Source organism: Micromys minutus (genome assembly GCF_963924665.1).
Source record: "Micromys minutus genome assembly, chromosome: 9".
Classification (NCBI taxonomy): Eukaryota; Metazoa; Chordata; class Mammalia; order Rodentia; family Muridae; genus Micromys; species Micromys minutus.
This window is the reverse complement of record NC_137978.1, coordinates 32227522-32254899: the sequence shown is the minus strand read 5'-3', so window position 1 is coordinate 32254899 and position 27378 is coordinate 32227522. Positions and strand designations below refer to the sequence as shown.

The 27378-nt window shown below is 40.3% G+C and overlaps 1 protein-coding gene across 2 annotated transcripts; it reads right to left on the bottom strand.

Annotated features, from left to right (window-relative positions):
* Positions 1-118: 118 nt before the first annotated feature.
* STIL (STIL centriolar assembly protein) lies at positions 119-26952 on the bottom strand (the record flags this gene model as incomplete). Of its 2 annotated transcripts, none has more annotated exons than XM_080922114.1 (11): positions 26869-26952; positions 26019-26105; positions 23478-23628; positions 21535-21650; positions 16301-16415; positions 13354-14274; positions 9788-9956; positions 6542-6770; positions 3640-3817; positions 2889-3139; positions 119-908 (listed from the first exon to the last, which is right to left on the bottom strand). In XM_080922114.1, exons 1-11 carry the CDS (start codon positions 26940-26942, stop codon positions 119-121), a joined length of 3081 nt encoding a protein of 1026 aa, XP_080778240.1. In that variant the 5' UTR covers positions 26943-26952. The 2 variants fall into 2 exon arrangements, with proteins under 2 accessions (XP_080778240.1, XP_080778241.1); XM_080922115.1 differs by having other exon boundaries at positions 3640-3814.
* Positions 26953-27378: the final 426 nt, after the last annotated feature.

Below are 27378 nucleotides of genomic sequence, written 5' to 3'. Positions count from 1 at the left end.
GTGTGAGTTCCAGGACAGCCAAGAGACCCTGTCTTGAAAAACAAATCCCAGAGGTCTGGCTTCCTTAAGTGCCATCAGTACAGGGCTAGTCCTCATACCACAAAAGAGAAATGAAGAGTTAAAATAACTTTGGTAACTGTCTGAGGCGCTTCACATCTAAGAAGGTGCCCACAGAATTCATGCTATTCATTTGCTTTAAAGTCTCAGGAGGCTGCAAGGTTCCAGGGAAAACGGCAATGTCTCTTTCATTTTCCTTCTTGGGATGACGAGTAAATTCTGCTTTTCCAGTTCGAAGGGTCACTGCCGGGTTTGGCTTAAGATTCCTTAATGAAACAGCAGAGTCTTCCGTCAAGCGCTCTGTTGCTCTAGGCTGCACACCTTGATTTGTGATATTTCTCAATACCGGCACCTCTGTGTGCGCGTCCTCAATGCCACAGTTAGAGCACTGAGCTGTTCCGCGGGCATTCCCAGAAGGCTCCTTCTCCTGAGCACACTGCGCAGGTCTGCATGCTGGGTCTCCGCTCAATACATGGTCGCCCTCATGATCTGCACAGCCGGGAGGCTCCTCTCCGCTCTCACTGCTGTCACTGCTCTGTAAGAGTCCATATCTCTTCATGTACTTTCTGGTTGCAAATGACATGTTGCTTGGTGAAACTAAGCTAAGCCCTACTGTACTTCTGTCTGAATTAATATGCAGAAGGCTGAAAGATGAGTCACAATTATTCTGGTTTGATCGAGCGAGAGACAGTTGCGACAGCTGATTTTCACTCAAGTATTTCAGAGCTATGGCGTTTGCCTCCATGCTCAAATCCACACCAGTGGGACTTAAGCTGCTCATGCCAACATTACCAAACGACATGTAGTTCAATCCAGAGATCACTGCTTCGGGGCTGATGCATGCCAGAACACTGAAAGACAAGGGAAAGTAAGGCAGCTTATTCAAAATAGTAAGAGTTTCATTCTGCAAAAATAACAACAGTTTCTACTTTACGCTTACTGAGACTTTTTTTAACTGACTACCCAGACTTCCGCCCTCATGGTGCAGAGTATTCTGAGTATGCATGAGAACCAGGAGGTAGCCCATGTTCACAATCTGAATGCAGATACTGACTGAGCTGCCGGTTTCAATGCTATGTACTCACAGCATGAACATAGGATGCCTATTGTGAAGAAACACATTAGCAAGCTAGGTGTGGTGCTGCAGGTCGGCTACCCCAGCCTCCCGGCAGGATAACCAGTTGAAGAGCAATTGAGAGTACACAAAACCTGTTAAAAAGCACAACAAAGCCAAACCATCCCATCCCCTAGCAACAAGGAAACCAAAACAAACAAACAAAAAACCAAACAAACCCCCTCCCAAACACAAAGTACAACAGAAGAGAAAGAAAAAAAAACATTATATTATCCATTATTTACTCCCCAATGGGAGTCTTGACCATGCCTGTCCTGTAAGAAGCTGAGGCAAGAGAACTATACAGTGAGCTGCTCAGACAGACATGGTTCTGCACAGAAATCATGAGGAAACTGTGAATTCAAACAGGTATATGTAGTTCTTCCTCATGCTTTTTTCCCTTAAGCATTGATTTTAGTTTTATGTATATGAATGTTCTGCCTGTGTTTACATATGTGCATCTTATATGTGCCTGGTACCCGAAGGCTAGAAGGGAGCCCTGGATCCCTTGAACTGAAGAAATCACTATAACACTATGTGGTCACAAATGTCTGAGTCTGTTTCTCTCTCAGTACAGAATTTTTAAAAATGTCAGGGCTTCTGAGATGGCTCAGTTGGTAAAGGCACTTGCTGCTGAGCCCAGTGACCACATGGTGTGGAAGGAAAGAACTGACTCCAAACTGTTCCCAGCTATCGCTCTCTTTCTCTTTTGAGCTCTCTCTCTCTCTCTCTCTCTCTCTCTCTCTCTCTCTCTCTCTCTCTCTCTCTCACAGAGAAACAAATAAATGTATTTTTTAAAAAGAGAAAATATTCAAGTGTTAGCCTTGCTCTCCTGTACTATTGGTAAAGATTAAAATGAGTATAAATATTTAGCAAGCAATGATAAAACACCTATTATAACTTTAATTTGAACAAGTGCTTGCAGAATGACATATACTTAGCACTGATTTAAATAGTACATAAAAGTTCAGAGAGCATGGGGGTCAAGCATACTAGATATTTATGGCCACAACAGAATATAATGCAGCTGGTAAGGACACGAGAAAGGCCTCGGGAGATGGGTCAGCAGTACAGAGCATTTGCTGCTCTTCTAGGGATCCAGTCTCATTCCCAGAACCCACCCAAATAACATTTCTAGGAAAATACGAAAGAAAAACAAAGTGACCATGGATGTGACAGACTGCAGAGTCTGAGGGAAGAGGAGCTTCTGCACTTTATCTTATATTGTCTCATGTGCTTGTTTTTTTAAACTAGGAAGTTTTGTTAGTTTTTTAATAACCAAAACAGTTTTCAAAAACTTACTACTTAATAATATACTTTCCAGGTTTCATCCTCTCTTTACAAGTGTATATATGCTGAGCTAGCTCATCTTTGGTAAAGAGAAATCTACAGAAGGGTCTAATGGCTGGCTGCACACTGCCACCAGGAACTGGTGTGACACTCCACCACCTCCAGGGAAATGTTCAGACACTGCCATTTTTTCTTTCTCTTTTCCAGTATTTTGTTAGCAGCTTTAGCTTGGGAAAATACCAATCAAAGGAGAACTCAATAGAACCACCACCCTCAGGTTTCTTCTCTGTGCAAGCTCCTCCCACTAGAAGACTGGAAAGTAGAAAGATGATATTTGCATTCCACATACAACACAGGCTCTCAATAAATGAGATGCAAGCACACTTTCCTGGAATGCTGCAACATGCCTAAAGCAAAACCCAGGTACCTGGTGTGGTCCACTTTCTGTGTATTTTTCTTCACTTTAGTGGGAGAATCAATTTTCACTCCTAGGCTCCTTAGCTGTTTAATAGTTGCACTGAGTACACAATCTTTGTCTATCAGTCCTGAATTGTGTCTTTTTTTCCTTGCATGGTGAGTATTTTGGGTTTTGGTGCATTCATGGTTGATATCTACTGCTTTGGTAGGTGGTTGATCCATTTCTTGGGAGGAGTTACTTAGTAGGTGGTTCACTTGACCCTATGGAAAGAAAAAGAATGCATCTAAAAATCACTAGCACTCTAAAGACCATTTTAAAAATTGTTCATTTTTATTTATGTGCCGTGTGTGCCTTTGTAAGTGGTGTGAGCCACCTGATCTGAGCAAGCTTTGTGATGCCCCCTCTCAAGCACACAACCTAAAGACTTTAGGAAAATGCCACAAGGAAGGCTAAATATTATCTTGTCAGATTCCGCAAATAGCTAGTAAATATAGCTAGCATACTTGTAATTATACATGGTTTTCTCTCTCTTTTTTTTTTAAAAGACAAATTTCAAGAACAAATGTTTGTTCTTGCTAAGTATCTGATGACTAGAAAGCTTACAATTATGTTATCAGAATTTATGAAAATCCAAACAATTACATACTGCAATTGTTAGTGGTCAAAGATGATGCTATTTCAAGTTTAAATCTAGGGAAAACGTAACTAGTATTTCCTATATTAAATAACAACTTCACAAAAGACAAAATGGTCTACTTACCAACAAATCCTGGTAAATTTTCTGGTTATCCGAGGGCCTTGTTCCCTGTGCTGATTCGGCGTTGTTGCTGGCTCCCTCTGTCGGCACAGTCTGTAAGCACATGCTCACACTTTCAGCCAGCAAAGCATTTGGGAAGAACACAGGAACATCAGGTTCTTCTCTCTGCTCTGAAGAGCTGCTTGAAAGGACATGTAGTGTTAACAGACATCAAAACACTTTTAACAGATATTTTAACGCATATATGTATTTGAAGTGCAGTACTTGTGAAAGAAAGTGGTAAAACCCAAGCAGCATTTTGTTTGTACATTCAACTCTTCCAGACCACCGCACTGTTTCATTTTATCTATTGTCCCATTTAAGACAATTTCCACTGAAGGCTAGAAACAAAGGACTGATATTGTCTACATCTGATGAAGAAAAACCTTTTAGAATATGGCAACATTTTAAATATACAATCTGCACATTTAAAGTTTTAAAATAGAAAAGACCCTTGTCAATTCAAGGTTCATAAGCCACAATTATTAGGTTAGTGGTACTGCTCCTTTATGTTTTTGGCTTCTTTTTCAACTTTATTTAGAACTTTTATTACTTTCAAAATTTAAAAAGATAAAGTGACTGGGAAAAGCAGCATTATACACACATTTCTTGTTAGAACACTAATCTGTGGCTCTTGCAGAAGATGGAGAAAAGTGACAAAGTATGGTGGGCACATGACTGATTAGTTATTTCTGTGTTTGTGTGCCTGTGTAAGTTTATGTGTACCATGTGCATGCAAGGGCCCAGTCAGGCCTCCAGAACTGAAGTTGTAGGAGTTTGTTACATGTCTGCGCTAGAAAAAGAATTAGGGTTCTTTACCAGAATAGTTAGTGCTCTTAACCCCTAAGCCATCTCTCCAACCTCCAAAGATTTATTTTATTTTTACATTATGTCTGTATGTGTGTGTTGGGAGGTGCACGTGTGTGTGGGTACCTGTGGAGGCCAGAGGCATTGAGTCTTCCTGGGCCTCAACTTACAGGTAGGTAGTTGTGAGCCACCTGGCATGGTGCTGGGAACCGAACTCAGATTCTCTAGAAAGCATTCTTAATACTCAACTGTCTCTCAACCACAATGACTGTAGTCTTGTCACTTGGAGGCAGAAGCTGGAGAATCTAGAGTTCCAGGCTGCTAATAACCTTCCCAAGATAAAGTCAAGAGTTGTTTCTGGCAGTGTTATTCATATTGCAACATACAACTTCACTGGAACCATTGTTCTGAACACAGCACATACTTCGCACTGCACATGCTCATTAGTACCTTGATATTTCAGTGAAAGCTGTTGAAATGCTGTGGCTCAGATTAAATATTTCTGCATGTTATGAACTACAGTATTTATTTATATATTTTTTCTTATACTTATAAAGACATAGTGGGTGTATGCCTTTAATCCCAGTGGATCTGAGTTCAAGGTCAGTCTGGTCTACAAGTTGAGTTATAGCACAGCCAGGGCTACACAAAGAAACCTTGTCTCAAAGGGGGAAAAAAAAAGCTGAAGGTGCGATCTCTTGTAGTTTCAACTATATAGCCAGGATTTAATTCTTTGTGTAAAACTCACTAATGAGACCCATCCCATTACTATAAGAATCTTTTGTCTCTGTATTGCTAAATGTTTTGCATACCTACTGTATATTCATAGGTATAGGGTCATGTTAAAATTTCTCAGGTTAAAGGGGTCACTTGGAGGAAGTTTAAAAAGGCCTTACTAGCACAGTATCAGATATACAGTAGAAAGTCTGAAACTGAGTTTTCTTCCACCCGTTCTTCCCACTGTGCTCTAAAAACATCAGGTTGCTCCTTATCTTCAATCACATTAAGTAGCTTCTTCACCTTAGTGCAGAAGCTCTCTAATGCTGCCTTTCAGGCTTGTTTGTCTCTCCAAAAAATATTGTCATTCAGCTAGGTAGTGGTGGCCCACACCTTTGATCCTAATACTTGGGAGGCAGGGGCAAGTGGACCTCTGTGAGTTCAAGGCCAGATATACACAGCCAGCTCCAGGACAGCTAGGGCTATGCGGAGAAACCCTGTCTCGTAAAACAACAACCAAAACTCACTGTCATTCAACAGCCAGGTATGGTAACTCACACTTGCCACAAGTTCAAGCATGGCCTGGCCTATACTGTACGTTGAGGGCATTCTGGGCCAACACAGGTTGGCTTATTCCATTTTTAAGTAAATGACCACCATGATTAAATACTGTGATGATTAACAGTCTCGCCAGCCAGCAGGCCTGAAGGACGCCGGGAGATTCCTAAAGCACACTGCAGGTGTGTGTGAGGGCATCTTTAGAGAGGAACGGCAACTAAGAGAAGAGCAGCCCTAAATGTGGACTAACAAACCCAGTAACTGACATATGGGAATAGTTAATGTTTTCTTTGAGATTTTCTGTTATGCTGACACTTGCTATGTAAATACGTCAATGAAAGTGCACTGAGCTGATCAACAGCTCAGAGAAAGAAAATGAACACATTGGTGACAGTAATAAATAATATAGTCCATGATATATTTCAGAACTGCAGGACAGATTTTAAATTTTACCACAAAAAGTATATGAGGTAGTGATTTTGATTGTCAGATTTAATTATTTTCTACTATATATATAAATATAAAAATCATATTCTAAGCAGGGCAAAGAGGCACAGGCCTTTAATTCTAGCACTTAGGAGGTAGAGGTGAATGTCTTGTGAGTTCAGGGCTACTCTATACATAGTGAGTTCTAAGACAGCCAGGTATACATAGAAAGACCTGGTCTCAAATAAACCAGCACACACCCTCCAAGAAAACAAAACCAATCCCTGAATATAAAACATATTCAGTCCATAGCACTGCAAAAGAAAATGGCATAAGACAGCGAATGGAAGGCTCTTACTTGGACTCAGGAAGTGGTTGATTAAATTCTTCCACAGCAAGGTTGCTTTCTTCAAAACTAGGAATGTCAACTGCTTTTAAGGAAGATGTACTACCTGGAAGACTTGTCGCTTCATTATTAATATCTACAGAAAAATTCATGTCTTCACTGGAAATCTTGGTATCATCTTGCTTCAGCTGTGAGTCAGGCTCTTGAGCATCACCTGCTGCATTCCAGAACAAGCTAGCACCTAAGGGGTTAAATTAGTTCAGATACTAGAACAAATAGTCAACCTGAAACATTATCTTAACAAAATTACACTGTTCCAAACTACCTTTAAAAATGCCACAAAGAGAAGTAGATGAAAGGCAGGAAGACAAGAAACCAATGGCAAAGGGAAAGGGGACATCTGTGTCCTGCCTGTTCAAGAGGAGGCCCTACTTCTCACATTAAGGTACAGTGGCATGCCTGGAATTCCAGCACTCAGAAAGCTGAAGTAGGAAGATCTTGAATGGGACGGTAGCCTTGGATGTGTAGCAAGTTTAAGGCTAATCTGGGCTACATTCATAGGAGTCTGTCTCAAAATAAAATGAAAATACCTCAGGAAAAAATATGCATGAGAAAAAAACTGTAAATTCATAGGTTCTCTGGTTTTGTTCTAAATATCAGTGTTAGAGGTGCACAAGGCACACATACTGTGAGGCAGGTATTTAAAAATCAAGTGCTTTGGGGATAAGGAGACATCTCAGTGTGTCCACTGCTTGCATGAGGACCCTGAGCAACATGTAAAAGCCACCAGCTGGACAGCAGCCTAGCAGAAACAGCAAGATCCAGGTTTAATGAAAGCAACTGGGTGGTGGTAGTGTAAACCTTTAATCCCAGAACTCAGGAGGCAGAGGCATAAGGATCTGAGTTGGAGGCCAGCCTGGTCAATAAAGTGAATTCCAGGACAGGTAAAACTACACAGAGGAGTCCTGTCTTGAAAAACCAAAACATACATACATATATAGCAGAGCAGCAGATGAGAAGACAGACTGAAATCAAATCTTGGCATTTATTCACATCTACAAGGTTGAGCACACCTGGACACATGTATATACATGTACATAAAACATACACACTTAAAACAACAACAACCCAGTACTTCTCTAATGTAACGAGCCATTTGTATATGCTTTCAGAGAGTATCTACAAATCATATTTCTACTTTCTGTTACACATTCACTTCATTTTCACTTAGCTTCATCACTACTGTGAAGTTTCAGATATGCTAATCTTACCTTTTCCATTACACATAAGAACAGATAATTAGGGCTGGAAAGAAGGCTCACTGGTTAAGAGCACTTGTTCTTACAGAAGACCTAGTTTTCAGCACTCACATGGTGATTCACAACCAACCCTCCACAGGACCTAACAACCTCGTCTAATCTCTGCAAGCATCAGACATATATATAGCTGGTGAACATAGATACATGTACTGGCTGGTTTTGTGTCAACTTGACACAAGCTGGAGTTATCACAGAGAAAGGAGCCTCAGTTGAGGAAATGCCTCCATGGGATCCAGCTGTAAGGCATTTTCTCAACTACTGATCAAGTGGGGAGGGCCCAGCCCAATGTGGATGGTGCCATCCCTGGGCTGGTGGACCTGGGTTCAATAAGAAAGCAGCTGAGCAAGCCAGGGGAAGCAAGCCAGTAAGCAACATCCCTCCATGGCCTCTGCATCAGCTCCTGCTTCCTGACCTGCTTGAGTTCCAGTCCTGACTTTCTTTGGTGATGAACAGCAATGTGGAAGTGTAATAAACCCTTTCCTCCCCAACTTGCTTCTTGATCATGTTTTGTGCAGGAATAGAAACCCTGACTAAGACAATAAATATACTCATTACACAAAAAATATCAATCTAAAAAGAAAAACAGATTTACAAAGTAAGACAGTCATCCGTGCTCTACCTCAAATAATCTCTTGCCCATGACGCACATACATTTCCAATATTGGAAACACTGCAATGGTTTGAAGAAGCAAAAAATTTAAGTCAAAATGGTTTCTTTACTATTTTTTTTTTTTTGAGTCAAGGTATAAAGCCTAAGGCCACAAACTCAAGGCCCTCCAGAGCACTTGCACTATAGGCATGCATCATCATGAAAACATTTTCACTTTGAGTGACTCTATGAAAATAAACCACAATTAATAATTGAGGTTTAAATTTGCATTCATATTTTTTAGAAAAAAAATTTGAAAAGTTGCAATAGGTCCTGCTTACTTTATACCTTTAGAGAAAGTTAAGTACATGTAAAATAAATATGCTCTAAAAGTCTCTTAGTTAAAATGATTGTTAATAAGTTGTTTTGGAATGGGCCATGGTATCACAAGCCTTTAATTTCAGCTCTTGGGAAGCAGAGGTAAGAGGGTCAATGTGCGTTCCATGACAGCCTGGTTTATAGAGCAAGTTCCAGGACAGACAGAATTACATAGAGAGACCCTGTCTCAAAAAACTCAAACAAGTCAAAACAAAAGAAAACAAACCCCAAAGCATATGAATGGTTTCATTTGTCACTTTAAATTGTGTAAGAGGTACAAAAGTGGGTAAGGCATTTCTGAGTCCTATGGAGTGGTCTAATGATAGACACAGATGACAGGAAACTACCATAGCCGGCAGTGGTGGCACACACATCTTTAATCCCAGCACTTGGGAGGTAGAGGCAGATGGATCAAAGTTTGAGGTCAGCTTGGTCTAGAGTAAGTTCCAGGACAGCCAAGGCTACACAGAGAAAGAAACCCAGTCTTGAACCCCCTTCCCCCAAACAAACCAAACCAAAACCAACAAGAAACTACAATATAGTAAATACAGAATATTATAAGGCAGAAAAACTCTAGACTTTCTTCCCTTTCTTTGGTGTGTGTTCTGTATGAATGTGTGTAGGTGTGAGTGTACTTACAGTAGAGTATGGATACAGAGGTCAGTGATGAGTCTTTCCACCACTCTCTGCCCTGTTTTTTGAGAAGTAAACTTGGAGCTCATAGGCTGGGCAAGACTGGCTAGCCAGAGAGCTCCAGGATCCTCAGCCTTCCCAGTGCTAGGATTAGAGATGCACATTCACTACTGCACCTGGCTTTTTATGTGGGTGCTACAGATCTGAACTCAGACCCTTTGCCTGTGTGGTAGGTACCACACCAAGCCATCTCCTTATCTCTTCCTCCAAGCCTTTCTTTCAAAAGGCAAACATGAGAAGCACTAAAACTAATTTCGTACAATTAAAAAGAAAAGTTACCTGTGCTTACAGCAATGCTTACACTTTTTCTCATGTGCAAGCCAGGTGAAGACTGTGTTTCCATGGAAACCAGCTCCATTTGTCTTGCTGCTTTCACAGTGTCTTCCACAGTGGCTACAGTCTTACGGGAGCCAGGATCTAGAGATTGTGCTTCTAATAAGCGCTGAATCTGTATCAATTAAAAACATGCATTGATCAGGCAACATGGCAATCAACAAAACTGGCAGCAGAGTTTAGTAACAAATTACAAATACTCTAGTCATTACAGAGCTGACTGTAACTATATCTTCTCACAATACAACTAAATCATACCGTGAGACTTAGTGCAGAAAGCCATTACCATTAGCTACTGAGACCCACTTTCACCAAGTATAAATTTAAAAGTGAAACTTACAGGTGGTTAGATTAGTATTCATAAGTTGAATTTTTATTCAAATACCTCAAATCAATACATTTTATTTCTACTTCATTTATAAATTAAGGATGGAGAAGGAGGCATACCTTGAGCTTCATGTACCAAAAATTGAGAATTTTACACAAGATTCCATTTACAAATGTTTGACCACAAAGAAACAAAATATTAACAAACAATAGCTAACACTGACCGGCACTTTCTTGTTTGTAAGACACTTGTACCATAAATTCTGTATTTTAGGTGGATGGGTGTTTTGTCCACATCACTTACAAGCCTGGTGTCCATGAGGCCAGAAGAGAGCCTTAGATCCCCTGGGGCTTGAGTTACAAGTTGTGAGCTACCATGTGGATACTGGGAATTAACTCCTGGTTCTCTGGAAAAGGACCAGTGCTCTTAACCACTGAGCCATTTCTCTAGCTTTATGTCACAGATTTTATGTGTAAGTTTTACAATTCCATGAGCCTTCCCTCCTCCTTTCCATGTAGAGATGTAATTTGCATACCTTAGAATTAACCAATTTCTGAAGTTTATAGTATATTCACAAAATGTGAAACAATAATCATTATTAATTGCAGAACAATTTTCAAGCCCTGAAAGGCTCTGTATCCACTGTCGTTCCTTGCCACTCTCTCTCCTGACCTTTGGGTCCCCACTAACACACCTAGCTCTCTGTGTTTGCTGATTTTGGACATTTCCTGTGCACAGAACTAAGCTATATGCCTGGCTTCTTTCTCTTTACATAAAGCTTTCAAGATTAATCACAGTATTTATCGATGCTTTTGCCTGCTGAGCACTCCACCGTAGGAACATGCTCCTTGATCTTATCCATCAATCAAGCTAATGGACAACCAAACTGCCTATAGTCTGGCCTAATGTGAACACTGCTACGGACATTTATGTACAAAGGGTTTTTGGTTTGGCCTCGTTTTGTTGTTCTAAGATAGGACTTTGCTGTCAACCCAGGTGATCTAAACCTTGCTTTGTTGCCCAGGCCGCCCTCCCAGATTGATTTCCCACTCCCTTCATCTCCTGGTGCACCTCCACAGCTGCTTATGTACAGGGTTTATAACTTTTCTTCAACATATACTTAAGTGAGGAATATCCCCCTTTATTTGTTTTGTTGTTGATTATTTTTTTAAAATATTTTTATTTCCCTATAAATGATATTATGATTAACTAGTTAATTTTAGTGGACTAATATAATTATCAATCAGGTTGCTTTTTCAAGGCTACAAGACCTATATTGACTGGAAAATGAATTAGAATCTGAGGACTGTTCAATTCATCTGCCCAGACCACTAAGTATCACACAAACAAACAAACAGCTGTGAATACTAAAATAGGAGCAATTTGGGTGCCCTTTTTATACTAGGCAAGTGCTCCACCACTGAGCCTAGCCCAAGTCCAAGTGTCTCTGGACTTATTTTCCTTTGACTTCACAACTTACTTCTTTCTAGAGGGCCAGTGAGAGGACTCAGGGGTTTACGTCATTTGCCACCATTCCTTAGGACCTGAATTTGATCCCCAGGACCCATGTATTGGAAGAACACTGACTCCTGTAAACTCATGACTTCTACAAGCACACCATGGTCATAATAAATAAACACATACACACACACACACACACACACACACACACACACACACACACACACAGAGTAAAATCTAAGTTTATTTCTAGGGGGAATCTACGGCTCAGTGATATTAACACATATGCAAGTAAAACGTAAATGAGATGTAAATAAGTGACATGGAAAGATGGCTCAGCTGTTTAAGCCTAGAGGCTCACAACTGAAAGATGCAAACAATAAATAAACAAATAACATGGCACAGAAATAAATGCACGGAGACGGGCAGTAGTAGCACAGGCCTTTAGTCCCAGCACTCAGGAGTCAGAATCAGGCAGGTACCTACGCATGAGGCCACAGGTCCACAGGTATGCTGTACAGCTGCAATGGGAGCACACGAAGGTGGAGACAGGCAGACCCTCAGGTTCTCCAACCAGTCAGCCTAACCTACACCCAGGTCCTACTCAAGTCTGTTTCAAAAACACTTAACACATACACAAAAGGGACTGGAGAGATGGCTCAGTGGTTAGGAGCACTGACTGCTCTTCCAGAGGTCTTGAGTTCAAATCCCAGCAACCACATGGTGGTTCACAACCATCTGTAATGGGATCCGATGCCCTCTTCTTGCGGGTCTGAAGACAGCTACAGTGTACTCATATAAATAAATCTTAAAAAAACCAAAACAAGACAAAGCAAAAACCCTGATTCTGAACAAAGAACCACTGGTCTGTACATTGTAAGTAGGTAAATTGTGGGATATCTGAATTATGCATCAATAACACCAAAATATCTTTATTCCCCATCTCGTTATCCTCTTCACACATCTCAACTCTTTTTTCTAGAAGAAACTACTATCAATAGTTCCATGTTTTTTCCCATGCCTGTTCTTTTCATTCATATTTAGACATGTATATAAAGCTTCAATCCATTCAGACTAAGTATTTACTCGCTATCATCTACAAAATATTTCTTGTCCTTCTCGATCAATAATGATGATGGTGATGATAAACACAAGAGGGACAGTTAGCTACAGTGGCGCACATCTATAATCCCAGTATGTGGTAGGTAGGGGAAGGAGGATCCAACCTAGGCTTTTGGATCACAGGTTTGAGACCATGTCTCAAAACAAACCAAACCAAACAAACAAAAAAGCAGACACATAGAGGTTCTTAACAGATCTCTTATTAGTAACTAGTCTCAAGTAGCAGGGAACATCCTAAAGACTCACTAGCTTAGGTGAGTAAACACTAGAGACATGCAAGACTCTGCATTTAGCTGTGTATAAAAGTTTAGAGGAAACGGAAAGAAAATGCAGTTCTGTTGTAGGTTAGGATAGATAGGAGGCTTGCTCTCTGGTCCTAGCCCTACTAACCAGCAATTATGGAACAAGGCTAAACTATCCTCTCTAGTCCTCACTTTATCTGTAAAACAAGAGAGACTAGAATTCAGCTTCTAAGGTCTTTCTAGTTCTAATATTCTAAAGCATATTCTAAATATTTTATAAAGCATAACCCCTGTAGAGTTGCCAAATATTAAGGAAATATACTAACAATTTGAGAGTACCAAGAAAGCGCCACACAAACCTGTGCCTGAAGTAGTCTCAGCTGCCTGTCTTGCTCTGTGACAAAGCGATATGCATCAGGAGACAGTCCCATCATGCCATTGTCTGGTGCTGCATTGGGTGTGTGCATGCACATGGCACAGGGATGTGGCACACACGAGTCCACATGTGAAGGTCCTGCCGCAGAGGATGGGTCTCCATTGTTGTGGGGAGAATAGGTGCCCACACCTCCTTGAGGCTTTGTGGTAACAGGGCTACTTGACGAGTAGATGGCATTAGGACACAGAGATGGGCATCCACTTGAGTGAAAAATTGTGTGCTTTGGAAGGGCTTCAGATCGGAGGTCTTGAACGGACCCTACTGTATTTCCCTGCCAAGAATTTATTGTACTATATTGAATATGGCCATGGTGTTGACAGCAGCTGCAGACATTTGTGGAATAGTAGGACGGTAATGAAGGAGTGGGTACTTGAAGCTCCATTGGCCTTGTTGAATTATGGGGTGAAAAAACCAGATTGTGTGGGTGGGCTTGTGGAGCAAGAGAGGGCTGCCTAGAGTCCAGTGTGGAAGGTCTCACAGGGTAGTCTTCCTTTCGCTTGCTCCCTGCAGAAACTGCTACATCAGGAGATGGCACATTGAGAGATGGCTTAGCATTAGTGCTCCTGAACTGGAGGCTCTCTTTCTGACAGGATGGCTGCTTCCCTCTGCACTGTCTTAAAGCAGTGTCCTGGCTTAACTGACTTGGTAGTCCCCTCAGGAAAGACTCCCCAGAGTTCGCTTCTGAGCTGTGTTTGTCGTCACAAAACTCAGCCCGCAATGGCTTAATCGGCGAGGGATTCTCCACAGTCATCATTTCCAATGGCTTACACTGGTTACTTGATTCTGTGAAGCTGTTGTCTAACACAAGCGAAAGTTCAGGAACAGATGGCTGGATCTTAGAAATCTATAAATGGAAGCAAAAAGGAAATTCTTAGGAAATTTATTTGCTCTCTTTTCCTTAGATAAGTATTTGCTAAATAATATTCAATTACATATTGAGATTTGTTCACTACTTAGACCATCAACCATTATTCTGGGTACATGGCAGGCAGGAATACAATATACAGTGTTGTTGCTCACAAATATACAAAGTGAAAATTTGGGGGATTTTTGGAGACTCAGTTCTGTCATGTGATTTTTTTTTTTTTTTTTTTTTTTTTTTTTGGGAAGCTGTCATATGAGAGGACGTCTTGCTGCAAACAGACAAGTGGTACTGGAAGCTGTCTTGTGAAAGGGTATGTGATGTTTTGCTGGAGTGGATACTTGAGAGGGCACGTGATGTTTAGAAAGTCTATAAACATAACCCTGCAGAGAGTGAGAGCACACTCTTGCATTGGTTTGCCTTCTGACACTTTGCTGATCTTCGCTAATCTTTGCTTGTCATGACTTTGTAGAGAAAACGCACCAGGAACTTCTATGTTATTCCAGCTGCTTCTTGCTGCTTCCTCAGACTCCGGCCAATCAGCAAAGTCTCGAGGTTTCTTCTGGATCTAGCCGGTGCTACTGATTTGTGTTTGGTACTTGCTGGACTGGAATGCTGATATCCTGACAATGTAGATTGAAACTGCCCCCCAAAACTATTTCTAAACAGGTCCACATGCCTGTTTCCCATTAGCCTTTCTTTTCCTCTACCTCTGGTAGGTGGATAGGACAGAAGGTTGAAGCATTTAAGAACCTTATTAAAATTGGTTTAAAAAATTTAAACCTAACTTATAAATATTCCTCCTACTTTAGTTTTTGGAGATTAGGTCTCTCTATATAGCCCTGGCTGTCCTGGAATTCACTATGTAGATCAGGATGGCCTCAAACTCAGAGATCTACCTGCAACTGCCTCCCAAGTGTTGAAATTTTAAGGCATGTGCCACCGCCCCCTGGCTCTTAGACTTATTTAAAATGAAACTCCTTTTATTATGACACTGATTAATATCATGTAAATTACAGAACAACAACAACAAAGTGTATTATACTATAGTTTCTTACCCTCGCTCTGCTATGCTAATGTTCCTTTAAGGAGTAACACTCCAAGCCAGGTGGCGGTGGTGCACCTTTAATCCCAGCACTTTCAAGGCAGAGGAAGGAGGGATCACCTGCTTGGTCTACAAAGCAAATCTCAGGAGAGCCAGGACTATACACAGAGAAACTTTGGAAAAACAAGATAGAAAACAGAACAAAACAAAACAAGACAGGAAACTATATTCCAATAATACTTCAGAATATTTCTGTTAAAGTCACTCAAGTATTTCTTCTACTAACATTAAATGATGGGAGAGAACATTAAATCTGTTTATACTATAATTTTTTGGAAATAGTGTTGGAGATTTTAATACAGATTTTAAGCTTGAGGGTTAAGAAAAAAGAGAAAATTTAAGATGCCGAAAAGTGTGGGTGTGGACTTCTCAAAGGAGAGTTGCCAACTATATTAATTTTCCTTTCCTTTCAATTAAGTTCAGTTAAGGTAAACATTTCTAAAATAGCTCACTAATTGGTAGCAATTAAAACACAGTGTGACAATCAAGGGTTATTGGCAACTAACCTCTAAGTAGGATGTTTCTCTGAGGACAGTAACAACATTGTCAGGCACTGGTGACACAGAATGCTGAGTCTTCGTGGTTCATAAAAGCACAAATTCTAAAGCCAAAGCTCCAGACTTGGAATTCCAGCTTTACTGCTTACTAGTTATGTGATCATGGACAGCCGGCAACTGACACCTTAGTTTTCTTACACTTATGTATACACTATTACCTATATATGAACATATATATTATTACTTTAATTGTATGCACCTGCGAGATATATACATATATTCCTACATAAAGATATAATCTTATAATAGTCAGAATAACCCATATAAGGATGAGGTGGTACTTAAGTACTTTGCTATAGCGACTCCATGCTTTCTAGCTGGACATGAGCTCATTTGTCAGCGTTACCTTCTGACTCACTGGGTGAGGACTGGGAATCGGTCTTGGAGAAAAGTCTTCATCTTCAAGGTCAGTGTCATGCTTATTTATTGGTGTTTTCCGAGGGGATACTTTTGGGGAGGACCTAAAGAGCAGAAGAGGAGACAAGAGGAACCTTCAATAAACCAGGGTTGTTTTTCTGTTTTGAAATGTGATGATGTCACTTAGTAAATACAGAATTGGGTCAGTGTTAATTTAGCAGGAAAGGTGGTCTACTCAGATTTAGCTAGTTAACTACCCTATTTACCTGATCACTGAAAGTTTAACCCTACTTAACTGCTACAGGACATCAATAGTCACTGAACAAAGTAGAAAGAAAGCTTAGCACTTACTGGAGATGTATATTACAGTGTGACAGATATGCACCCTGCAATGGTTTGAATTGTCAATGTACTACATAGGCTCGGGTTCTGCACATTTGAATTCCAGTTTATACCCCTACTGGAAGGTCATGGACCATTTAGGAAGAGGTAGGGCCTGGCTATGGAAAGTAGGTCAGTTAGGATGGATTTTTAGTGTGATACTTGCTTCTGATTCCATCCTACTTTATGTCTCCTGGTCCTCACCACATGAAGAATCTACCTTCATTCAAGTCCACTGCTGTTGCATGGAGTCGCTTCTTTCACTAGGTGGCCCCATCAAGTACTGATTGACCCTTTCCTTCAGATATATTGTTACAGCAATAACAGAAGGAACCAAGACACACACCAACAATACATAATGCTTTGTATTAAACATCCACTGTGAAAAAAGGAAAAAAAATCACTGAAGTGGGTTTTTTTTTTTTTTTTTTTTTGTATTTATTTTATGTATGTGAGTACACTACTGCTGACTCCAGACACACCAGAAGAGGGCACTAGATCTCATTACAGATGGCTGTGAGCCACCATGTGGTTGCTGGGAATTGAACTCAGGACCTCTGGAAGAGCAGTCAGTGCTCTTAACCACTGAGCCATCTCTTCAGCTCCTGAAGTGTTTTTTTTTTTTTTAAATATATACATTCTTTGTTGTGGTTGTTTTTGTTATAACTTTAAAAAACAAGGCTGTGTGTGATGGTGCGTCTCTTTAATTCCAGCACAACAGGCAGATCTCTATGCTCTACAAAGAGACTTTCAGGCTTTGTCTCAAAAAGAAGAGAAAAATTAGAATTATTATATATATAGGCCATGTGGTAGTGGCACATGCCTTTAATCCCAGCACGTATGCTGCTGAGGCTGGTGGATCTCTGAGTACAAAGCCAGCCTGGTCTACAGAGTAAGTTCCAGGCCAGCCAGGGATACATAAAGAAACCTTGTCTCAAAACAAACAACCTTTTTTGTGGATGTGTGTTCAGTCAGAACGATTTTCAGACTTCAGTCTCACACTAAATGGATCCTGGAGATCAGACTCAAGTGTCAGACTTGGCAACAAGTACTTCACTCACTGAGTCATCCCACTGGCTCCTAAGTCCTGTTAAAATTAACTTTGTAAGCTAGCCTACAGAGTTGGGTTTAACATTTCATATAGACATGTCATTAGACAGTTCTTACTCACCCCCACCCCGCCCGGTTCCTATGTACCTATCTACAGTGGGAACATACTTAAAGGTGGTAAACCTCTCACTTAGTCAGCTGTAGTCACTGTAGCCGAGAGCACGCCCCACCTGAAAACAAGAACTCTTCAACAAAGCTGGGGATATAGTTCAGTGGTAAAGGGGTTGATTAGTACATGCAATGCCCTGGATTCACTCCCTAGCACTGAGGAGGAGGAAGGAAAAAAGTCAGTGTTGGTACTGAATTCCAAAAGCTAAAACTCAGGTTTAAGATTAAAAAAAAAAGTTACAGGGCAGGTGTGGGGTGGGGTGGGGTGGAGAGACTAAAGATCTGAACTGTGTGAGTAACGGTTTTTTGCAATTTGTTTCTTCCTCGTAAATAGACACGATCTCATCAGAATGCCTGCGGGAAAGGTAAGTAAGGAAGCTGAAGCTTAGAATGTGTTCCTGAAAACACACCCTACATGCTGTTTACGTAAATTGAACTCTTCCTAGCAGGGAAAAAGAATAAGAAGATACAAAGACGAATTGAAAATCTGACAGTCCTTCCAAGCCCTGGTGGTCTGAAGAAGGAAAATAACCAAAGAGGTCTTTCTGTGCAAGGTACTGCAATAAGCAATGGCAATATGGTCATAATGTGTTGAGTGGGTTGGCAGGGTCTGTAGCAGTTCCATTCGGCTCTCCTGAAACACACAAGGACAGGACTACACAAGGGCATCCCATGTGCTCAGTGCAGGCCTCTCAAGACACAAAGCCAGTAACCCAACAGGCTCAAAAAACTTGCAGTCAAAGACCAGATACAAATGGACACATCTCCGCAGCAGCACAGACAGTCAGATCGTCTGTTATTACCGGAAACGATATACCATTAATCCCCTCCACATAAAGTCTCAGAGGAAAGGGGTACAAAGAAGAACTGCCTGTAATCTCAGCAGAATTAAAGAACAGGTAGGATAGAGGCTTAAGGTAGACAGTCCAATATGGAGGAAGACAGGTACAGAACTGTGCCCTTGAGTGATTCTGTTGAATACTGCTACATCCCTCCCCACCCCAGAGAGAGAGACAGAGAGACAGAGAGAGAGAGAGAGAGCCAAAAATGGGCTGAAGTCAAATGATAAACTCAACTTTTTAAAATCACCCAAGCCAAAAAGGAAAAACTTCTGTTATCTTTTAGGCAAAATTTACTAAACCCTAAAGTGGCAGATCCTCATTAACACTTCACTGAGAACTGTTGTTGCTTTGGTGGTGCTGGGATCAAACCTGGGGCTTTGCAAATGTTAGGCAAGCCCCTACTCTAAGCGACACACCTAGCCTCTTAACATTAAGGATTCTGCTCCCTTAACTTGACCTTTTTTTTCACAAATATGAAATAAAATGGTAAGTAAAGCCTACAATTTAGAAAGCTATTACTGCAAAAGACTAGAAGCACTACTTTCTGGTGACCTAATCTGTTTGGGGCTAACTTTATGCCCACAAAGATGGGAAAGGGCACTTCAGACACCTCTCCAACCCTAGAGCCTCTCAGTACCTAAGTACATAAAGGAAGCTGTGGAGCTAAGACTCCTCAGAAACAGTGATTATTTGGTGTTCCTCAAGTAGACTCAAAATCCCCTCCACCCCCACCTGAGACAGCATTTCTCTGCATAACCCTGGCTGTTCTGAAACTCACTCTGTAGACCAGGTTAGCCAGGAACATAGAGATCTGCATGCCTCTGCTTCCCAAGTGCTGGGATTAAAGGCGTGCACCCCCATGCCTGCTGATCCAGGGTCAGGGTTAGAGTGAGAGAAGATGTGAAGATGAAAGCACAGGTGTCAGAGAGGAGAGGAGGAAGCAGAGGCAGTGGGAGACTTGAAGACAGGCTATGGCTTTGAAAACAGTGTAAGCAGCTTTGAGACAAGGAATACAGATGGTTTCTACAAGCTAAAAAATCAGAACAAAACAAAAATAAAACTCTAGAATAATCATAGCCTGCCAATATCTTGATCTTGAAATTCAAACAATTTTAATTTCTGATCACCAGAATAGAGACTCCAAGACAGATATATCTGATACCAGCCATTTTCTCAATAAAACCAAAGCATTCCAATAATCAATAAAACTTTTTCTTGGGGCTGGAGAGATGGCTCAGTGGTTGAGAGCATTGACTGCTCTTCCAGGTCCTGAATTCAACTCCCAGCAACCACATAGTGACTCACAACCATCTGTAATGGAATCTGATGCCCTCTTCTGGTGTGTCTGAAGACAGCAGACAGCAACAGTGTACTCACATACATAAATAAATCTTAATTTTTTTCTTTATATCTGCTTATTTCTCTTGCAATATTCTGTCTTTTTCTCCCCACTGAAGCTGAGGTCCAAACTCAGGGCCTTGTGCTTGCTAGGCAAGCGCTCTACCACTGAGCTAAACTCCCCATTCTCCCTTTTTCCCCCAATATTCTAAATATATAACATAATCACTGAGCTAAACTCCCTTTTTATTTTTTCAGTATTCTAAATATACAGCACTAAAGAGAACTGAAAGGAAGGTTCAGGTTATATTTTAAAAAGCTAAGGGGCTGGAGAGGTGGCTCTGAGGTTACTTTGCAAAGGGCTCGTTTGGATCCTAGCACTCACATGGCTGCTCACGACCATTACAATTCCAGTTCCAGAAGATCTGAGGCCCTCTTTGACCTCTGAAGATACTATATACACATGGTACACATAAATACATGCAGGCAGAACGCTCACACATATATGATAAATGATTCTTCTACATTAAAATAAAAAGTTAAAAAAGATGGCTTAGGGATGCAGCTCAATAATAGACCACTTGCCTAACATCTAAGAGGTCCTGGCACCGCAAAATAATAACAACATAAACCAAAACTCACGTAGCACTGTGAAGATATGAACCAACCTAAATGCCCATAGACTGAAGAAAGAATAAAGAAATGAGTTTCCTTAGCCACGAGAGAGGCGTAATGGCCTTCTTGGGGAAATGGACAGATCAAAGATAGTTAACTGAAATAAGTCACATTCAAGATGATTGTTATTTGCTTTCTCTGATGTTTGGATATAGATTTAGCTCTGTGTGTGTGTGTGTGTGTGTGTGTGTGTGTCTGAAAATCAAGTGGGAACCATGTAAGAGGAAGAGGAGGGAGGGAAGAGAAAAATAGAGGAGTGTACTTATGAACAAAGCACAAACTATATGCCTAAGAACACTGTCACAAACACATTACTTTATACTCCCACTAAGCAAATGAATAAAATACCCGACAGTCAGTCAAGGCCCTGCTAGGATGATTTAAAAATAAAAATAGTTTCTAACTAAAGAGTCAAAAGGACAAACCAACAAGCAAGTAAGTAAACAAAAACCACCAGCGTTCAAAGACCATTTTGAACTGAGTTTATCAAGTAAGTTTACCAGGAATAACTGGAGGTCTTAAAAAGAAAATTATGCTTATTTATTTCAGGGTGGGAGAAAGCATGCCTCCACATGGAGAGGCCAGAGAGCACGCTGGAGTTGCTTCTCTCCTTCCACCTATACATGGGTTCCAGGGATCAAACTCAAGTGGATAAAGCAAATTGACTTTACCCATTAGGATACCTTACTTGCCTCAAAATTATTTTAATTACTCAATGAAAACTAATAACTAGTAAAGAAAACATATAGTGATAAATTTTATCTCTTACCTCTTAACTGAAAGATTCTTAAAAATCTTGCTGAAAAACTCTGCCTCTGCTTCGGAGTCTTGACTCTCAGCACTGAGTTCGAAATGGATTGGGTTTTTGCCAGAAGAGTCAACATTCTGAAATGAAGTGGGTCATACTTTTGAGATTTGACCTAAAATAGCAAAGAATCTTATTTATCCGAACAGTAGCTCTGGATCACCGACGGGAGCATTTCTGAGTTCTGTAGCCTGCTTCTGTAGAAAGCCTGCCTCTGTAGAAAGCCTGGCATACTGCTTTCTCAGTGAAAATAAAACCTAACCCTGTATTATGGAACTCATTCAGTAACCAGGGATGCAGTGAATACAGTAAGAATGTATTCATGAAACGATACAATCCATAAATGAATTCAGAGAAAAACAAGATGAGTTGAGTGGAACCACATGGTTAATTTGAAATTATTCAATATTCTTATAATAAAATAATGAATATATTTATTACTTACTTCAATACCTAAGATAAATAGTAATTTAATTAAAAAAAAAAAAAACATAGTGTTAGGGCCATAAACAATGGTAGTCACATGTAACACAGGAAGATTATTTGAGCCAAAGAGTTTGAATCTAGTGTGGGCAAAAAGGAGACGGTGTCCTTTATTTTTTAATTATTATTATTTGTTTTGCTTTTTTGAAATAGGGCCCCTTACATAACCCTAACTACCATGGAACTCATTATGCAGACTAGGGTGGCCTCAAACTCATAGAGATATGTCCTGTCTTTACCTCCCAAGTGCTGGGATTAAAGGCATACACCACTGAATCTGGCTTATCCTTTAAATTTAGTTTTTATATGACAATTTCAAAGACTGACTTTCTCTGTAATAACCACCTAAGATGCATCATTCACTTTATTTTTAGAGACAAGGTCTTAAAATGAATGCTTGGCTCTCCTGGAACACAGACTAGCATCTGAACTAAGAATCCACCTGCTTGCAGGGATGGGAGAGATGGGAAAGGGGATAACATCTGCAATGTAAATACAGAGAATATCCAATACAAAATGATTAAAAAACCGACTCCACCTGCTTTTTGTCTACTGAGTTCTGGGATTATAAGCCTGATCCAGTAGGCTTGGCTCCTAGATGCATTTTTATGTACTTTATTGGATCTCCTAGGACTGGAACTATAGATTGTGAGCCACCATGGGATTACTGGGAAACTGAACCAGGTCCTCTGGAAAGCAGTCAATGCTCTTAACCACTGAGCCATGTCTCTGGCTTCTACAAAAATATTTTATATAATATTAATTATACCCACATATTTAAAAAAAATAAATGATAGCAAGGAAAACACTAACGTCAAAAACGAATCCTCAGCTGGGCATGATGGTGCATACCTTTAATCCTAGCACTTGGTAGACAAGACATCTCTATGAGTTAGAGGCCAGCCTGGTCTACAGAGCGAGTACAGGACAGCCAGGGCTGTTCACACCGAGAAACCCTGTCTCAGGAAACAAAACCAACAAACTCCTCAACAGTACAGGATAATACAATGTATAAGCTACTGAAAGCAATGACTAGAAGAACAAGAACTGATGGTAAAATCAATGATTCATCTCGGTGGGTGGGGCATCCCTGCTTGCGATTGGTGAATAGCAGACTAGCGGATGAAGACACGCCCAGAGCACAGTTGGTATCATTCCAGTAGCTGAAGCCTGACTGAATGAAGGGGTTAAGACAGTGGCGTGTCTACACTCCTGCAGCCTGCTTCCAGGTGAGCCATGGAGTAGTTCTCTTCCAATACACAGTCCTACGACCATGACGCTTTAGCACATGCAACCAGCCAACCCTGCATGGACTGAAGTCCCTGAGCTGTGAGCTACAGTAAATCTCCCCTTCCTGGTTTATAGCAGATGTTTTGGTCTGAGTGATGAGAAAAATAACACATACAGGTAACATAAGCACTTACATTGAAGAGATGAAAAGTCTCCTTGTTGGTTAGTAACTGAAACTGAAGGGTGTGTGTCCTACTGTCACAAGGAAGGCACTCATAAAATTCAGGTTCCTTATGTGTCAATGAATAAAGGACTACGATGAAATTTCCAGATTCTGAAAAAACTCTAAACAAACAAGCAAAAAAAAGGCATTGAATTAAATTTTTGTGATAATAATATTATACTGAGAGATCTCGTTGGTTAAGTTTCCCGGTCTAGTCAGTGATTAAAGTACGCATGCTTATCTTATAATGTTAACAATTAAGAAAATAAACTTGTTTATTCTTATGTATATAGATGGTGATCTGCATGTGATGCCCTAGGCAGCAGAGAGCCAGTATGTGAGTACTGGGAATCAAACCAGAGTCCTCTGCAAGTGTAATTAGCACTCTTAACCACTGAGACATCACTCCAGCTCCCAGAGTTATTAATATTTTAGTAAAAAATTCTATAATAGAATATATAAACACTTTTTGTAAAACACCAAAGAAAACAGGAATATATAAAATGGAAAATGAAAACTTATCCACTCCAACCACCACTTCAGCGAGAGAGACAAGACACACACACACACACACACACACACACACACACACACAGAGAGAGAGAGAGAGAGAGAGAGAGAGAGAGAGAGAGAGAGAGAGAGAATCTCAAGAATGCACACACAATGGTATGCACCTTTGCTACCTGCAAGTGTAAAAAGGATCCCTTGAGCCTTCAACACCTGCCTGAGCTTTTACCGAACATCTACTGTCTATAGAAACTTAAAACAAGATAAATAACTGGTAATAAAACTTAAGTGTACTAAATCATAGACAAGAACCAACAATTAACATTTAGCACCCTGAGGAGATAGCTCAGTGGTTAAGGGCCCTCGGTCCTCTTCTAGAGGACTGGGTTCCATACCCGGCACCCACAGGTTAGCTCACAACCACCTGTAACTCCAGTCCCATGGCACCCGATTCCTCTTCTTCATGAACACCAGGAACGAATGTGATACACAGACATATATGTAGATAAAACACCCATACACATAAAATAAATGATAAAAAATTAAAAACAAAGAAAACATTTAACATCCTTTCTCTCTTTGTTTCTGGGACAAGGACTCAAATAATGGAGGTGGGCTTGGAATTTGTTATGTAGCCCAGGCTAGCCTCAAACTAACTGGTCCTTCTGCCTTAGTCTCCCAGTACTAGGATCACAGGTAAGGCAGGCCTCATTGTGTCTGGCTTGTTTTAGAACAAATAAATAAAATTCACTTGGAAAGTTAAGTGTAACTATAAAAGCATCTAAAAAATACAGAGATTCCTTTATTTATTTATATTCCTAGAATGTGAAATGCTAAGCAAGAAAGAAAAGTGATGAATTTGACTAAAAAACAAACAAACAAAACAAAATAACAAAAAGCAAGACAAACAAAATAACCTTGGGGTTGGGGCTAGAGAGATGGCTCAGCAGTTAAGAGCATTTGCTGCTCTTCTAGAGGACCTGGGCTCTATTCCCAGTATCCAGCTGGTAGCTTATAAATGCTCTCTTCTGGCCTCCGTGGGAACCAAGTATGCAAACAGTATAGAGCCAAGCGTGCAGGCAAAACACACCTAAACAACACAACCAAATAAAACAATTAAAGGGGTGCTGGGGCTGAAGAGATGCCTGGCAGGCTTCCCAGAATCCACACATCAGCTCACCACTGTCTATAGGCCCAGTTCAAAGATCAAACATCCTCACACAGACTTGGGTATAGATCAGAGTTATACAAAGCTTTGAGTACCAGGAAAAAGAAGACAGTCTGGGGAAAAGACCATTAGCTAAAAATTAAATGAATCCAAGGGAAGAAAGTTTCACTCTAAGTATTTATATGAGAAGAGAGAAATAGGGAAAGAAAGGAAGAAAAAGCATTACTTTACAAATTAATATGAGAAAGAAGAGACAATAGCAAGAGACAATAGCAAAAGACAACATCCAGAAATGTCATAAATGCTGGAAAAGAGCATGCTTCCTTTATTAGATTTGCAAGGGTTGTCACAGCTTGTGAAACCTGAAATAACAGCTCACACCTATAGTTCTAATACTCTGAGAGGCTAGGGCAGTAAGATTCCCTTGAGTTCAAAGTCAATCTGGGCCACACAGTGAATTCAAAACCATCGTGGCTACAGGTTAAGACCCTTTCTCAAAAGGCTGAAGAGTGAGCAAACAAAGACTTTCCATTCATCTGTCTTGAGCTAACATCCACCTCTCTGTCCTTCTCTAAAGCCACACTACCATCCTTACTGTGTGATCTTCCGCTCAGTGCCTCTGAAGTTAACACATCCTATACCTACTCCTGATCACTATAAGCTTACCTTCTTACTACTTACTTTTAGTCTTTTAATATGAGGTTTATCTTCCTTAAAAGTGCACATTTATTATGTATTATAAAAGATTAAAGTAGTGAATGAATTTTAACTGAAACCAATACAATATAAAAACAGGAGCAATCGAACTAAAATAATATAGAATAAAATATCACTTGCCTTTCCTGAATAGAAGAACTGAACATGTATCTCAAGCAGCAAGCCCATACCTGCGGGCTATAGATGTGTATAATTCCAGACAGCCAGCTAAAAGAAAAAGAAAGTATATCATCAGCCAAAATGGTGGTGGCTCATCCCTATAATCCCAACTGCAGGAGGCTGAGGCAAATTCTAGGGTAGCAGGGACTACACAGGGAGGGAGATCTTACCTCAAAATAAAAAGAAAACCCCCTATAGTCATTTAAAAATTAACACACTTTGGATCACATCCTTTCTAAGATTGATCTTTGATGCTCAACAGCAGTACATTAAAAACTTGACAAATAAGAAATCACATTGCCAATTCAGAGGCAGACTACACTGATATCTATGCAACATAAATATATCACATCTACAAATAGGAAGACACAAGTACATGGTATTTATTCTCTTCCATTTGGATGTGGGAGAGAAAAACAATTGGTGGAGGGAAAAACAGGTGTCAGAATAAATTAGCGTGGACTGGAAATGGACAAAATCTAAAGAGACCAAAGCTTGTGGCCTAAAACTAGGGATGTGAAGAAGTTAAAATGCTATAGTGTGTGTGTGTGTGTGTGTGTGTGTGTGTGTGTGTGTATGTATGTGTGTGTACACTTCTCCAAAATATAAAGACACCTTACAAGAAAATGCCCACAACCGCCAGGTGGCAGTGGCACATGCCTTTAGTCCCAGCACTTGGGAGGCAGAGACAGGCAGATCTCTGAGTTTGGGGTCAACCTGGTCTACAGTGCAAGGTCCAGGACAGCAAGGGCTACCCTGAGAAATCCAGCCTCAAAAGCTGAGAGGTTTTCTTAAGTAGAATAATACTTACATTCCCACTAATGGTAGAGAATAAACCTTGGGATCTGATTCCAGCAAAAGTAACAATTTACGCGTTTCATCCATAGTAATATATCTAAACAGAAGAAACATAAGTAAGAATAATTTTAAGTATGTGCTTTCAACCCAAAAAATGCAAACTGAGTCTTGAAACTCAGTTTTATGTAAATAAAATTCTATTTCAGTTAGTGGATGAAAAAGAGGCCACAAAGGTAAAATGTTTTCACCTATCAAAATAGTCATTTAGGATTACATACTTAAAATATTTTACTCACATATTACTTTTAATAGTGTTAACACTAAAGAGGACAACTTTAGAGCCAATTATACTACTGAAAAAGTGAATTTCCTGTTACTAGAAATATGCACATATCCAGGCAACTTGATAGGACAAATGTGACTTTTCAGCAAAAAGGGATAAGTAATCCGCTATGCCTGACACTCTTCCAACTACTGCCAAAGAGTACAACAAAATACAAATCCCACCTTTCCTAAAAAGACA